Raw genomic sequence first — 16,573 nt, forward strand, 5'->3', positions numbered from 1 at the left:
GCAGATTCTTTACCAATTGAGCCACCAGGGAAGCCAACTCAGAGGTAAGGAATGTTGAATTTGATTGTTTATTTAATAGGAGGTCTCTAACATTTCTTTTTGTCCTGTAGAGGAAAGGAGAAGTCTTCTCCTGAATTATGTAATGAAGGGGACTTAGCTCAGCTGATATAATCCTCAGGACATTTTTCCACATGTATAAGACATTCGAACAAAATGAAGTAAAATGAAATATCTACTTTTCTCCAAATTACATTTTCAACAGCCACAGGAAAGGATGGTGTTTAGTGATTTATTGTACCATAACCCACAATAAGATGTTCTAACAAAAAGTCATCAGCAAGGCCATTGTGGTATATTACAGTTCTATAAACCCAGGGCCCCAGAAAGTGTTCTTCTGGGTTACTTCCGCCATAGTAAGGAATGGCAAGCTCTCTTCTCTGGCCAACAAATACTTGGGGCAAATCACACTAGCTCTGCCATGATGCCATTAGGTCCTAAAACACTCTGAATGGTGCAATTCACAAACACTATGTGTCAATTAAGCCAGCAAACTAAACAGAAAGGAAAATCCAGACCTATACACACACCAGAAAGAGAGCACCACAGTCTGGTCAAGTCTGTTCACAGACCCTGCTCCATGCAATCGTTATACAACAGCACAGAGTGGGCATCGAGAAAGAGCAGAGAATAAATGACAAGCATCAAAACAGAAGAATAGCTTTTTGGAAAAAAAAAAAAAAGAAAACCTGGCTTTTAAGTCAGCTTGAAAGACTATTATTCTCTAATGGATTTTGATGGAGCCCCCAAGACGGGAGAAGGGGATGACAGAGGATGAGATGGTTGGATGGCATCACCGACTCAATGGACATGCGTCTGAGTTGGTGATGGACAGGAAGGCCTGGCGTGCTGCAGTCTGTGGGGTCGCAAAGAGTTGGACACGACTGAGAGACTGAACTGACATGAACCCAAGACTTTGGGTGGTGAGACGCAAAGCTGTACTCTGTACTTTGCTTAATCTCGAGCAGGAACATCCTCTTAGAGGTGCAAAGGTGCGGATTCTGGGTGCCTGAAGATGGACAGACTAGGTCTCAAAGGGACTGTGGCTCAGGAGGAAGAGACCCCAAGGTTCGGTGCGAAAGGTTTCAGGGAGAAATGGACTGGGCTCTGGGAGGAAGAGAGAGATGTGGGAGAAGTATGTTTGCAGGGGTGATTTCCTGCACCAGTTGGGCTCGGCTGGAGAAAAGGGGTTCACTGCGGAAGGTGGAGGGCTGGGAGGGACCCTTGAGGCCATCTGAAGGCTTGTCTGGCTTGGGATTGGCAGCAGGTTGGAGGGAAGAATTGGAAGGAATGTGTGTTCCCAGAGACGAAGTAAGAAAACAACGTTCCTACAAGCCCAGAGCAGAGGAGGGCAGCTTCACGCTTTAAATCATAAAACAATGAGAGATACTGGAAGTCCTCGGTGGTAGGTTGGGGGCAGTGGGAAGGAGAGAATCATCTGCTGGGGTTGCTGGACTTCCAAGGAGAACATTCTTGAATGGTTAGTTCGGGTTTCCAGAACGGAGCCTGGTGAGAATCCAAAGCCAGGGAGGGAGATATGTGAGGCTGTCAGGAGGAAGAAATGACAGAATCCCTGGGGCTGATCAGAGGCCAAGGCCAAATGCAGAACAGCAGACGGCCTGGGTGCCCGAGCTGCTCACCGACTTGCCCTGTACCTCGCCGGCAGCACCTGGGAAATGGGGACCCCCAGTCCCTGACCTTTAAAGGCGCTGCAACAGCTTATAAATGCAAGGAGCACCAAGGAAGCATCTTGAAACAGCTCTTATACTTCATGAGACACCAAATGAATGCGTGGGATCATGGATTATAAATTACACCTGGGTCACTTCACATCAAGCATCTACCTTGACAGAGGACAGTGAAAAATTAAAACAAACCATGGCAACTGTCTCCTCGCGTGCTGCAGTCCAGGGGGTCGCAAAGAGTCACACGGAAAGACCTCACTGTCTCAGGAACACTGCTCACGAATAAAGGAGATGCTGGAATTTGTTATAAAAAAAGGGAAGGCTGGGGACTGGTGAACTATGACTGAGAAACAGGGTTTGAAGGAAACTTCAGTGGTTTTTTTGCTGCCACCGGCTGCCCTGAGCACAGAAAGGAAAGGCCACTGGCGGAGACCACATTCTGGTCTCCGATGCGGCATCCCGAGATAAGCACTGGGCTCAGGGAGCAATCAGCCAGTAGACATTCCTGATAACCAACCTTAGAAAGCCGGTCCACCGGGGCTTTCTGGAATGGGGACTAGGTACCAAAAACGAAGGACTGAAGTAAAACTTTAAACCCCCCGAACAATCAGGTGAACCGAGATGGTGAGACATTGCACAAACCTACTGGCTTGGGTTCTGCAATGATGTCAATGTTTCTGAAAGTCAAAGGCCAGAGAATTATTTTTGACTAAGGAGACCAGAGAGACATGACAACTAAATGCCACATTTATGCTCCTTGACTGATTTCTGCAGAGGCAAACGAGCCAGCGAAAACAGAGGCGTGCGGGAGCCACGACCACGCCAGCTAGGTCAGATAAGCGTGCAATGAGCCCCAGCTCCCTGGGGGTGATGGTGGTGGTGTGTTTAGTAGGAAAGGAGACTATCGTACCTGCCGCCAAAGGTACTTAAGAATAAACGGGTGCATCTGCAGCTGTCTTTCAGATAGTTCTGGAAAAGTCCATCCATCCATCCTCCATTCATTCATACTCTCTCTCACACACACACACACGCATCTCTATCTACGTACCTCGGCATATAAGGAAGCAAGCAATAACGAATGTTACCGGCTGGTGAATATAACTGAAGGGAGTTATCAATGTCCATTGCACTGGATCCTTCTTTCTGTAGGTTTGAAAAATCATATCTAAAAATATCCCTAATTCTCCACACCTCCTTATACCCAGGGATGTGGGGGACAGTGGGTGCTCTTCAGTTCTTTTAGGTGGGAGCCATCGCAGGGCAGAGTCCCAGAGCAGAACACACCACCAGCTTGAGCCACATCTAGAAGCGATTCCACGCGGACAGCTTGTGGGAGGCACATTCCCAGGCCCGAGTCAGCCGGCCAACTAGTGAGCTGGCACGTGGCTGCTGAGCCCACCCTGCCCAGGGGCTCCACGGCCCCTGAGAGAAACACTGCAGCGAAGTCACCAGTGCCCACGCCATGCCAAACCACACAGCCCGGCAGCGTGGACGCGGGCCGGCAAGGGACACTTCACGCGCAGCCCAGGCCTACTCCCCAGACTTCTCACCACTCCCTCGAGGAGAGGATGGTCCTTAACCCACATTTTAGAGTTCTGTCCCTTGTTTCCGTAAGATTTGAATTCTGTTTAATTTCCTTTTATGACCAGAACAACTCCCAGAACATTCTCAAAGATAACCAGGGACATGAACGTATCACGAGGGGCTACGCCGGGCTCCAGCTATTTGTGGTGGCAACTGTTTCCGTTTGAAGTGGAGAAAGTCCAGAAACTTCAGAAAGTAGGTTTCCTTTCACTTGCAAAATGATCCTGGGAGCACAGACCCCCCAGCTGCCCTCCTAGCACCACCTCTGCCCTGGGGCCCACTTCAGCCTACCTGAAGGGCAGGCCAGTCACCACCAAGGACACCACCGACAGGCGCCTGGGACTGCGGTGGGGGTGGGACAGCAGCCTGGCTAGGAGACCAGGTCCAGGAGCCCAGGGCCGGTCTGCACGTTCTCTGTTTAAAAACCGCCAACCACGCTGGCTCTTACCTTCGCAAATTCTGTCCAATCGTTGTCGCTTGACTTTGTGCTTATCCACAAGGGCCATTCTTTATCGAACTTTGCACCTCTCTGATTCAAAAGGCAAAGCGGTCCTCTAAGAACTTAGGGGCCCTCGCAGGAGTCTGCGGGCATTACGCCACTACGCGCCCTGAAACGAGGAGAAAAGAAGCCTTACTCTCTGGACACCCTGGGGGCAAGGACAACCGGTCATTCAGGCTTGGCTGCCACTTGCGACAAGGGGACCTGCCCTGGGGGACTTGTTCTCCGCCAAGGCTGGAGACAGGGTTTGCTCCCTGTCCCTGGGACAGTCTCCTGCCTCCGAGGGAAGCGGGCGAACAAGACAAAAGGTCATCGGTTCCTGAAAGCGGTCAGCAGCACCACCTGCAGCTCTTGCTGTTGACGGCCAACGCCAATCACTGACCAGCCTGGGTCAGGATACTTCGGCCTCCAGTGCCAGAAACCAAGTGACAGCCAGTGGCGTCGCTCTGTAACCTCTGGAAGCTGCAACGGGACAGAGGCAGGGACCAGCCCGGACTGCCTGGGAGCCCACCCCAGTGTCTGGAGGGACGCAGGCACCAGCTGGGGCTGCTCTCCCACTGCCATCCCCCAGGCGGTTTCCAAAACTGCCCTTTGGCCACCGCTCAGCACCTTTCAAACCCTTCCCCCACCGCCCAAGGAGGGGGCAGGAATGGATGCCCCACCTAACCAAGGCTTGCCCAATTCCACCTTCCAAAGCCTTGCTGGCTTCCAGGGGGGCCACTGCTGGGGTCTGCGGCCTGTGCCTGTCCCACTCCCGTGGTGTTTCAAGCAGGTGAGGCACAGGAGGAGGGGTCTCCCATTTGGGTTGGGGTATTTGGGCCACTCCCGAGGCATTCCACTGCCCATTTTGTGGAGAAAAGTCAGGGCTGCCTGTTTGGGGAGGCCCTGACCTTCATCCCCTGCTCAGCCAACATGCCAGTTGAGGCCATAAATCATCATCTGCAACCTCCAAAGCCTTAGAGCTTCTGATTCATTGCTGTGGTTATCCTAACACCACCACCAACGGCCACACACACACACACACACACCCCACCCCACCCCACCCCCAGTTATCCAACATATGAGGAGGGGGCAGGAGACAAACAGGAGGCTCCAGGGTTAATAATGAGAATTGTTATGGGTGGTCATCAATTATGCAGAATGCTGGGAGTTACTTTATCAAAGGTCAGAAAATGCAGGTCTGACTATGAAAAGGTAGGTGACTTCCTGGAAGTTAATGGCTAATTTCTCAGCAATGAAGCTGAAAAGGCACCCTAAAGATTTATGGCAATAATTATGTGATTTTTAAAAAAAGAACAAGGAAAAAAAAAAAAAAAAAAAGCACAACTTCTAATCACATAAATAATTAAGGCAACATCCAAGAGATACTAAATCCTTTCCCAGCCTGGAATGACCCTGTTGGACAAGCAAGGAGATGAAGGTGGTCCTGAAGCGAGCCAGGGCATTGCTGGGAAGATCTGGGTAAACGGAGATGGAGCAGACAGATTTCTAAAATCCTCGGGACTCCGCTGGTGGTCCTGTGGTTAAGACTCCGTACCTCCAATGCAGGGAGCAAGGGTTCAATCCCTGGTCAGGGCATTAAGGTCCCGCATACCATGAAGTCAAAAAAAAGTGGCTTCACTTTTGCGGGGCTTTGTGAAAGGTAATCATGCCAAGTGGGGAAGGTGGTTCCTTACTGGCCAACTTGAGACGGACGGACGGAGGAGCAGGAACTCTGGACCAAGGGTTTGTGCCCGAGAGAGCCCCTCAGACGGCAGCTGGCAATTTTCATCTGCGTGGGTCCTGGGGTCTGATCAAGAGATGGCCCTTCCTTCCTTGGCTCTGGAGACAGACCCCACGTTAGCCACAGCACCCGGGGGTGGGAGAATTAATTAGTTAATATTTGTGAAGTGCCGTGGAGATGAGAAATGACAGCATTATCATCCGAGGCAGGACGGGTTTCACACCCTCCTCCTCCTCCTCCAATTCCCTGAGTGAGGCATAATCATTCTTTTTGCTTTCCTTTGAATTTTAATTTGTATAATTAGATGGCTTCCTGAAAAATTGATAAGTAGAATCTCGATTATGCAATCAAAGGAAAGATCAGGCATCAGCTTACACAAATTGTGTGCGTCTTAGTATTATTTAAAAAAAATTTTAAAAAGGGCAACTGACTTCTGTGTCTTGCTTGGGGTTGGGGGTGTGGGGGTGGGGACCAGCCCTTCCATGGGGTTCCCTCCAGGTCTGGTACCTCTCACGACTCAGACTGGCCCTGCTGATGGAGAATTCAGTCGTAAGGGCACCAGGCGGAGGATGGACACTATGGCAGTGACCACTGCTTCAGGTAGCCTCTACCCCCGCCCCCCAGGACTCCCCTCCCCCCAGCATTTCTTTTGAAGCAAGGATGTATGCAGTATGACATTTTCCCCCTTCACCCTCCGAAGGAGTGAGATATTTATGAGGACTTAGTGAGCACAACCCTCTGCCTCATGACAGGAACAGGCCCTGCTCAGAACTGGGCTGTAGGCAGTGGTCCCCAGCTGATGTCCCCTGCAGGAATGCCAGCACCCTGCCATGCACACCGGTCCTGGGCTCCCTCGACAGGGCCCCTGAGCGACGCAAGCCAACCTCTGCCCTTACCGTACGCCAGTCTAGTCTCCACGCGTACATCACAAACTCTGGGCCCCAGGGGTTATTAGTACCATCACCAATTGACACCATCTGGTCAATATTTAACTACAAACAGATAAAGGTCCACACAGGGAAGAAAAACCAGGAGGAGGATGTATTACGTTGTCCCACTTTGAAATGATAAACCTTCGAACCATGGTGGTATAGGTGGGAAGAGTTCTAGAACCCGCTTGCAAAATGACTGTGAACGAGCCAGCTCCACGTTTGCACAACAGGGATGGTGTTGCAAAGAAGCTGTGAGGATCAGATGAGAACACACAGGAAAACAACTGGAGCCCAAGCGCAGGACTCTAAGAACAGCTCAGGACTTTCTCTGCGAGACAGAGGCCTACTTGGACATGGGCCGCCGTCACACTGGATCACCTGCCTCCTGCCGAGGCTGGAGATAAATCGCAGCGAAACTTGAGAAAGGGCAAGAGGAAACTCAGGTCCTTTCTCAAGAAGGAGGGGCCCACAAGCCTTACAGGAAAAAACCCTGCCTTCCCCCGCCCCCCTCCTCCGCCCCTCCTCCCCCCCACCCCCCTCCTCCCCCCCACCCCCCTCCTCCGCCCCTCCTCCCCCCCACCCCCCCCAACCCCACTCCCCACCCCCGCCCCCCGCCAAAGGGAAAAGATCTGCCCGAAATCTCAGCCTGAGATGAAGGGTGTGATCAGGCGCTGAAAGGTTTAGGAATTGAACTTAAAAAGATGCTTGCGTGAGAAAGCTACCTGGGGGAATTCCCTGGAGGTCCACTGTTACTGCTGAGGGCTGGGGCTCGATCCCTGGACAGGGAACTATGATTCCAGAGTCAGCACAGTGTGCAGCCCCCCAAAATATAGATAAACACATTGATTAAATAAGAAAAGAAAGCTCCTGGGAGATTCTTGGAGGTACTAGAAGGAAGCTACAGGCCCGGGAGATGTGTCTACGCAGGCTTCAAAGGAGACAAACCTGAGAGTCAACAAAAGGGAGAAAAGAAAGGAAGGCATCACTTTACAAACAAAGGCAAAACACCCCAAAATTGAGACTGAGGAAAAGGAAAGGTTCCCCACTCACCACTTTGGGACTAAAATCTGGGCAGATTAAATAAACCACAAGCAGCCCTGCTGGTCAGGACCAAATCACTATAATGACCAAAACCTAGCCATCACTAATTGGCATTCTCAACATCTCAAATAAGTTTCTAAGACCCCCTCAGTTTATTTTTTCCAGTTTCAAGTCTTCTTAAAGATTAGGCAGATGAAGGAATTTACAGAAAATAAACGATGTCTTCAATGATGTCTCTCAAAGTGAAAATTCCTCTAAAACCAGTTAACGGTGATGGTAGCCTTCGATTCTTTTAAGAAAATCTATGTAAACTTTATGTTAATAAAGACAGACCAAGTAGAAGAGATGCCTTCAGCCCCAGCAGCATTGGATCCTGAGGGCTCTTGCCTTTCTGAGCCTGGGATCCCTAAAGCAACGACACCACTCCTGGGGTCCCCTTGACCAAGGCCGACAAGGATAGGGTCATCTCACTAACTTGTGCATGACCATCCAGGTAAAGCCAACACCAATGACCAAAAAACCCTCTGCTTCTTCACGTTGTACCAAATAAAGCCAAGGGCTTCAGGTTACCCTGGAAAAAGCCTCTTCCAGAATCTTTAGAAGCCAAACAAACATCAACAGCAGATGATAAGCTGGGTAGAATCCTTGGGGCTCTCCAGGTGGTGCTAGTGGTAAAGAATCTGCCTGCCAATTCAGGAGTAATAAGAGACTCAGGTTCGATCCCTAGGTTGGGAAGATTCCCTGGAGGAGGGCACGGCAACCCATTCCAGTATTCTTGCCTGGAGAATCCCATGGACAGAGGAGCCTAGTGGGCTAAAGTCCATAGAATCACAAAGAGTTGGACATGACTGAAGCAACTTAGCATGCAAGAATCCTCATAAGAGGTGGATGTGGGTTGTGATCGTCAACTATGCCTGAAGGACAAGTTAAAATCCAGATAGAACAAAAGAAGCTTCCTACAGGAGAGGTGACTCACTGGAAAAGGCCCTGACGCTGGAAAGATGGAAGGCAGGAGAAGGGGCGACAGAGGACAAGATGGCTGGATGGCATCATCGACTCGACACACATGAGTTTGAGCAAACTCCGGGAGCTGGTGATGGACAGGGAGGCCTGGCGTGCTGCAGTCCATGGGGTCGTAGAGTCGGACACAACTGAGCGACTGAACTGACAGGAATGAGCGATCAGTGGGAAAAACACTGGCGTAGCCTTTGGTCAAATGGTGGACACAACACCCCAGTTAATAACAAAAATGATTAAAACTGCACTATTCAACAAAATAATCTATGGCTAGAATCTAAAAAAGAGTGGATATATGTATACATATAACCACTGATTCCCTTTGCTGTACATCTGAAACACAACATTGTAAATTAACTATACTCCAATAAAAATTTAATAAATAAATGTTTAAAAAAAAAAAAACCACTGCACTTTAAGAAAAAGCAGCTTTGGGGGAAGATCAGTTGTGGGAAATGAGTTTACTGAAGTTAATCTTATCCACATCCAAAAACTACCACTGCTCCCTGATTATGACTCAGTAGCTTTGGGGCATATTTGGGTTTTGAGGGAAGAGGGGAATGTGTGCACTAGCAGCACTGAAAGGTGCTCGGGGACACTGACTCTCCACCCCCCACCCCAGGGGTGACCAAGCAAGACCCTTCAACACACACCGAGGCTCCATCTGATTCCTGGAGTCTCCCACACTGTTTGACTCTCTGCAACTCCTTGGACTGTGGCTAGCCCGCCAGGCTCCTCTGTCCATGGGATTCTCCAGGCAAGAATGCTGGACTGGGTTGCCATGCTCTTCTCCGGGGGATCTTCCCTACTCAGGGATTGAACCTGGGTGTCCCGCGTTGCAGGTGGCTGCTTTAAGGTCTGAGCCACTAGGGAAAGCCCAAGGTGGTTTGTATTTCCCCAGGGTGACAAGGTCACACCCTGTCACATGCCCTCCATCTGATCCACGGGCCCCACCCTTGAGCCCCTGGGGCTGACACAACACCAGTGTCCCAGAGAGAAGTGCAGATGACTCCAGAGCTGTGAGCACAGGGCCGCCACCCTCTCCAACACTAGAGGCCAGGCAGGTTTCAGAATTCACATGGGATTTTAAATAGGCAATCCAGTGCTTCTGCCGTGTTATCATGGACCCCCGAAACACGCAGTAACATTTCTACGCTAGGACACAGGAACACACTTACCCACCTGGATTAATAGAATATACAAGGATATACACTCAACAATTCAGGCCAGGTCAAAATCTGCCACTGAATGGGTTACAAAGAATTTAAGTTTTCAGAGCTTTTTACAATTTGGATGTGAGGTTAAGGAATTGTGGGTCTATGATCCCCCCAACCCCCATCTAAACTCCACCAAACCATTTTCGGGGGCTTTGAAGGAGAAAAACAGAGAGTCTGTGATCTATGTCAAGCGTGTGACAGCAGAGAAACATAGAAAGCGACTCTTTTAACAGGTGGAATGCCAGTGCGTCCTGTGAGGTTTGAGGCTGCCAATGTGAAAACCACACTTCCGCTGAGATGACCTCCTTGGCCAGCAAATAATTTCTGAGTGCATCCTTTTGCTTGGTTTAGATTTAGAAAAGATTATCTCCTGGTGTTCAACGTAAAACTCAAGAATTCTAAATATTTTCACTTGCTAAAAAGCTTTCATCAAGAACAGAGGACTGGAGCAAAAACAATTCATGATTTTCCTAATTGGTTGTTTTATTTATGTCATGATGAAAATTAAGTGTTGGTGAAGAAAACGAGACACTTCTGTGTTAAGAATTTTCACACATTTTTAAAGCACCTGAATGGACAAATATGCTCAAAATAAATATTATTCATTCTAATACTAGAGAATTCTTTAAAAAATAAAATGAAACTAAAAGGGTAAAGGCAAATAAGCAAACTTTCACCCAGATTAGGAAGTGTCAAATGACACCTTTTATTTCCATTGTGTTGAGACTGGGGAATCGTAAGACACACAAGTGAATATTCCTGTTCCAACTTTCTGATCCCTTCCTCCTTTGGCAATTCTGATCGATCGCTGAAGAGTCTAGTTGAGCGGGGTGAAGGGATGAGCACCCTCAATTTCTCCGTGGACAGAGGAAGCCCCATCCTGACCGGAGGACTGATCCTTTTTCACATATTACATGCAAGAAATTATCGAAACAAGTTTATATCTGAGCGAGTAAAAGTGAACAGAGGAAGAAGCCAGAATGTCAGAAAGTTTGGAAAGGTCTCACGAAATGCCTTCAGAGGAGCCTTGGCCATGGTGCGGCTTTTGGGGTGGCCCCTCTGTGCCCCGAAGATCGCCTGAAGGTGATGCCTGCAGGCCATGAAAGGACTGGGCGCCCATGTGCACTTGCTGTGGTCCAGTATGGAGTAAAAGCATGGATAACTGATGTCTGCTGGGGCTTGGACCCGGGGGGCACCGAAGCAGGAGCCACCTGGAGACAGCTAACGGAGGTCATATGAGAAACTCGTGCTAGACTTTAAACACAGACTATGGAAGGGAGCTGGGATGCCAGGTGGGGAGTAAAGAAGATCTAACCTTTGAAAGGCCACTCTGGAGTATTTGCTTTATTCTCATGAGTTGCACTTGCATTTACAGCAATTTGTTGGTTATCAAATAGCAACAATGAGATCTTAAATGTTTAAAAAGCTTGATGGGAGATTTTGCAGACATCTGCTTCTTGATTTCTTGCCACTGGGAGGCCCTAGAACCTAGACTGGCTTCGCTGCGTCCAGCTTCCATCGGGGACACAACTGCTTTGCGGCCCTTGTGAGGTCCCAGCCCACGTGCTCGTGACACTGTGCAGCCTGGAAACAACGTACATGGGGAGGAGGTCTGTGGTCTCAAAGCCGATGGAAACACCAGGAGGTCCAACCTTCTGTTCTGGTCATTCCTGGAGCAGGCCCACCCAGAGGAGGCCGGGCGCCCAGCAGTGGGGCCCGTCGGCCAGCAGAGGGCACTGCACACCCTGCAGGGCCTTTCTGAGGCGGCAGAGGCCAGAGCTGCTTTGCCGGGACTCCTCTTGGCTCCTTTCAATCTAACTTGGACTCTGCGAGAATCTGGAGAAAAGTGAGACCAGATACCTCGAAAAGGGAAGGTCTGAGATGGCTTCAGGATGACGGGCTGCACGTCCCCTCAATCTCAGGATGCAAAAGGGACAGAAGAGACCTCCAACCTCCCTTAGAGCAACAGGTGTTTAGCCTTTAGGAAAAACGACCAGCCAGGGTACAGGAACAGGGCATAAAGATCAATCCCCTCGCCCCCAGCTCGCTCTCTCCTGGGCTGGTAGCCAAGGTTTCCCTTTTAGAGCTGCGGGAGCCAGAGAGGTGGGTCACAGAGCAGGGGGGCTCAAGGTCCTGGGCTTGGGGGTCCTGATCCAAGGAAGGCCATGGACCACCCTGAAGCCATTCTATCTGTGCTTCTCATGTAAAGACACTGATACGTCAACGAGGAAGGAGCCACGGTGGTGAAAGATGAAGACAGATCAGAGACACAATTCACAAGGAGAGGAGAGGATTGAGGTGGGCCTGGGCAAAGCACATCGGGGTTTCCATTACAAACCACAGCTCCTGGGGCACTCCACACACCCGCTTAGCTGGAGGCTGCTCCACTGTCCTCAACCCCCGGATCCCTTTGTTGTGAAACAGGGATGACTTCGGGACACGTGACTTAGACAGTAATTTGGAAAGGAAGGTGGAAAAGGGGGGATTTTCCCAACCTTATTCAGGAACTGATTTTGGCTAGAAGCACCAGCTGGGAGGTGGGGGCCTTCGCTCGGGGCCCCTGAATCCACCCCAAAGGCAGCAACCTTTATGGATCTGGCTTCTACCTGCCAGGCTGATCACCTCGTTCTGAAAAAGCTGACATATGGATGCAGTCAATCAGCTCCCTTCTCTGTACCTGCAGGGCACCCAAATGGTTCCTGCTGGAGAAGCAAAGGAGGGGCTGGGGTCGTCCATCAGTGAAGCAGGGGGACACACACCCCACCCCCTCCCCACACCTCTGTAGGACCAGCATCCTTTCTCACCACTGCTTCAAAGCCAATGTTGCCATAGCAACAGATGCCACTGGACAACACGCCTTAGTCTTGGCCTGACTTGGCAAGTGATACCTTTGGAAGGACTACACACACAGAGATCCTGGGGGATTCTGTTGGCTCCAGGAAGCCTGCCTGCGTGAGCCTCTCTGCCCTCTTCTCGCCCTGCCTCTGACACTGCAACCCAGTCCCCAGCTTGTTCCAAACCCACATTAAGTGGGATTCACTCTGACCTCGTGGAGCAGAGTACTCTGTACAGCCCACTTCAGGATGGACAAAACTGAGGCACGTGGGCTACCTCATGCCAGAGGAGAGGCTGAGAGAGGCCAGCAGGTGAGGCCCAGGTCAGGTTCACAGGAGAGGTGGGGGTTCAAGCTGATCCAGTAGAGATGAAGTTATCATCCATGTGAAGGATGGCTGGCTGGCATTCTTTGTCCATGTTCAGAAACCAAGTGTCTGGAAAGATTATCTCAAAAACAAACAGCAGAGCTCACTCCAAAAGTGAAGGAGTAGGGACCCACCTTCTCAAGTTCAGTGCCAGATGGATCACAGGGTCACCAGTCAAGAACCAAAGCCAAGCAAGGCTTTTGAACACACTCGCAGCCCAGACTGAGGCACGCAGGTCGGGAGGAGCACTTCTTGGGACCTGGGCTTGACTCCCACGCAGCTCAGCTCATCCTGTCCCAGGTCATCACTCAAGGGTATGGCCAGGGCAGGAGCACTCCACAGGCCTGGGGCCAGCCCATCCTTTATTGCAAAGGATGAGCTGCTTGCACAAAGGCAGACACGCAGGAAGGCCAACTCAGGCCTTGGGATCAGAGTAAGAACTCTGTATCACGACAGATACTCTGCATCCGGATCTTTACAAATATCCAAACCCCATCGTCATGTTGCTCTACCAGGAAAGGCAGTGGGCTGCACCTGGGGAGGCGCAGGGAAGCCCACACGACACCGTGTTCCGAAGCAAGCGTTTTCTAGAAACGTTAGCAGGGAAATCAGACAGGACGAATCCCAGAGAGTCTTTTCGTTAGAAAAGAGGTTCTTCCCAGACCTTATCTTTTCAACCTGAGTCACGGAAAGGAAAATCTTCATCTTCTACATAACTATTTAACAACATGAAATAGAAGAGCTTGGGGCTATTCGTTTTGCTTCACGCGGTTTTGAGCTGGAGGACGGGGAGTGTAACGCCCCCGGGGGTGGGAAGGGTTGGGGGGGCCAGCTTTGTTCGTCCATGACGAAAGGGGGAGAGGCAGCGAGAGGCTGGGGGTGGGGTGAAGCGGGTGTCACCTGTGTGTCGCATGAATCCATCTTAGCCGATCAAATTAAGAAAAAAGAAGGGAGTTGCTAACTAGCTGTTTTTGTTGTGCTGTTCATTTCAGGGTATTCTTAACCAGTCTCCTTGAATTCCCCCCGCCACGGACTCCTGGCTGGCTTCCACGGCTGTGAGGGTGAATGATGCCATTTCTGCCCTGTGTGAGGCTCCGCATCTTCTGGGCTGTGGCTAAAGTGTCGCCTGGTGTTGAGCAGTTGCCGGGACTGGGGAGAGGAGGTGGCCGCAAGGCTCCACCCTCCCCAAGAATTTTCTAGGTGTGAATCCTTGTCATGATCAGTTCGGTTCTTCGCGGACTGGGCTGGTGGGGGAGGATGGGGCGTGTGTGAGAAGAGGCGCCTGTTTACACAATTATGGCTGACAGTGTGCTTAACACCCAAGGATCCTCATTTCACATCAAATCCTACCAAAGAAGTCTTGACAAGGTGATGGCCATTTAAAAGTCTGCTGGGCTAATGTATGTGGATGCTCTACACGTTGGGGTCCCCACCACCCCAAGGACAGGGGAAGGGGGCTCCAAGGGGCTGGACATCTGGACGCCATGCTCATGTCCCAGGACCAGACAACCCAAGGGGATGAGAAGATGATCTTCTGGGGGAAGGCAGGCTCCTGAGTACCCCTCCTGGCAGCACTGGGCCTCCTGCCTGATAAGCCCAGACTGCTCAGCTGTGGGCTGAGTATATGGACCCCCAAAGGCTTAACACAGTTTCTACTAACTGCCCACAGCCACACCACCCTGTCATGGACTGAATTATGCACTTATTACCATTTATGTTGAAGTCCTAAGCCTTAATTCCTCAGTGGCTTTTTATTTGGAGATAGTCTTTATGGAGATAATCAAGTTAAACTAAGGCCCTAATCAGAGGATGGCATCACCTAATCCAAGGTGATGGACAGCACCACCGACTCAATGGACAAGACTCTGAGCAAACTTCGGGAGATGGTGAAGGACAGGGAAGCCTGGTGAGCTGCAGTCCAGGGGGTTGCAAAGAGTCAGACGTGACTTACTCAGTGATTGAACAACAACAATCAAAGGTGAGCAGGGATCCTTCTAAAAGGGGAAATTTGGACACAGAGATGTGGACAGAAGAGCACATGAGGCACAGGATGAAGACGGCCATTTACAAACCAAGAAGAGAGACCTGGAATAGAGCCTCCTTCCCAGCCCGCATGGGGTACTCTGATTATTCACTGCAAGGGCTGAAGTTGAAACTGAAGCTCCAATACGTTGGCCCCCTGATGCAAAGAGCCAACTCGCTTGGAAAAGGCCCTGATGCTGGGAAAGATTGAAGGCAGGAGGAGAAGGGGACAACAGAGGATGAGACGGTTGGGTGGTATCACTGACTCAATGGACTTGAGCTTGAGCAAGCTCAGGGAGATGGTGAAGGACACAGGAGCCTGGCGTGCTGCAGTCGATGGGGTCACAAAGAGTCGGACACGACTGAGCGACTGAGCAACAACGCTGCAGTCCTCAGAAGCCAAGCCCGACACCTGCTCTCAGATCTCTGCCTCCAGAACAGTGTGACAATACGTTCCTGCTGCTTGAATGGCCCGGCGGTAGCGCTTTGTCATGGTAGCCCTAGCGAACCACGCCTCGGGGTGATATTGGGGTGACTGCCCCCTGAAACCTGTCTGGGACCTTGTACCAGTGATGCTGAGGAAGCGCAGGACCAACTTGGTGGGAAGCCCAGCTGCAGTGAAGAGGCGGCCTCTACAGGTCCTGGCCTTACTGCAGAGTGCCGTGGCAAACCACGTCCAGCCACGAGTTTGAACGCACAACCGATATTGACATGCCTGTGGCTGTGCCCCGGGCTGTTCTGCCGGGCACCGGGCTCTGGCTGGGGGACCGAGGGGCTGTGGGCCCAGCACAAACTCCCACAACCCTTGAGAAGACAAGGGTTGTCTTCCCTCCTGGAAGACACACCAGCATTTCCAAGGGAGACACACAAATGGTGCCAACCTTACTTTGCTTTCAGCTGCGTTCTGCTCCCCAAATCCAGTCTCTTCTGAACACCCTGGCTCTGTGTCCTCTGCATTAGCTGCAGGTAGATGTGCCCACCTGGGTGCCAGGGGCGGGGGAAGGGTGTCCCACACCACCACCCTGTCCCTTCTCCTCGGTCAAGCACAGGCAGACCTTGTTTCCAACTCGGCAGGAATCTGCCCAGGGTCTGCAGGGCCCTTTGAGGTGCTAGCAAGCAGATGACTGGGCTGTGCCTTGAACACCAGGGTCTGGGTGGTAACAGTCTGGGGCCAGGTTCTGTGAGGGATCTGTATTCTGTACACAGTGATGAGACACTGTTTCTGCTTTGGAGCTCAGGGTGAACGCTGGGGCTCAAATTGCCTCCATTAACATGCCATCAGGGCAGCGCGTACATCTCCACGCTTCCAAACTTCCTGGGAAACTCTGAACGGAAGTCATCTCTGACTCTATGAACACACACACACCCCAGGACACAATCGGCAGGCGCTGGCCAGGGCCGCCCTTCACGCCCAGCAACACGATGAGCCAAAGAGCCGGCACAGGACGAGCCGCTGCCCAGGATCCCCAAGAAGGTGGCGGGGACAGGTCGGTGTGATCTACCCGGCTCCTGCAAGGGCTGCCTAAACCCAGAACCCCAGGGACGTGGCCGCTCTGCACGGCCCCCTGCTGCTGGCATAGAGGTGCCCAGGGAACA

The 16,573-nt window shown here is 51.2% G+C and overlaps 1 protein-coding gene across 9 annotated transcripts in view; it reads right to left on the reverse strand.

Moving 5' to 3' along the window:
* Positions 1–16,573, reverse strand: part of CTBP2 (C-terminal binding protein 2) — a 168,971-nt gene that overhangs the window by 44,682 nt on the left and 107,716 nt on the right. For 6 of the 9 annotated variants that reach the window (XM_070781062.1, XM_070781060.1, XM_070781061.1 and 3 more), the window contains exon 3: positions 3,775–3,934. The exons of the other annotated variants lie outside the window; for them this stretch is intronic. In XM_070781062.1, coding sequence (XP_070637163.1) covers positions 3,775–3,832 — 58 coding nt within the window. In that variant the 5' untranslated portion in view covers positions 3,833–3,934. The remainder of the gene's footprint in view (positions 1–3,774; positions 3,935–16,573) is intronic. 9 annotated transcript variants of the gene reach the window in all.

This window comes from Bos indicus, chromosome 26 (genome assembly GCF_029378745.1).
Source record: "Bos indicus isolate NIAB-ARS_2022 breed Sahiwal x Tharparkar chromosome 26, NIAB-ARS_B.indTharparkar_mat_pri_1.0, whole genome shotgun sequence".
NCBI lineage: Eukaryota > Metazoa > Chordata > Mammalia > Artiodactyla > Bovidae > Bos > Bos indicus.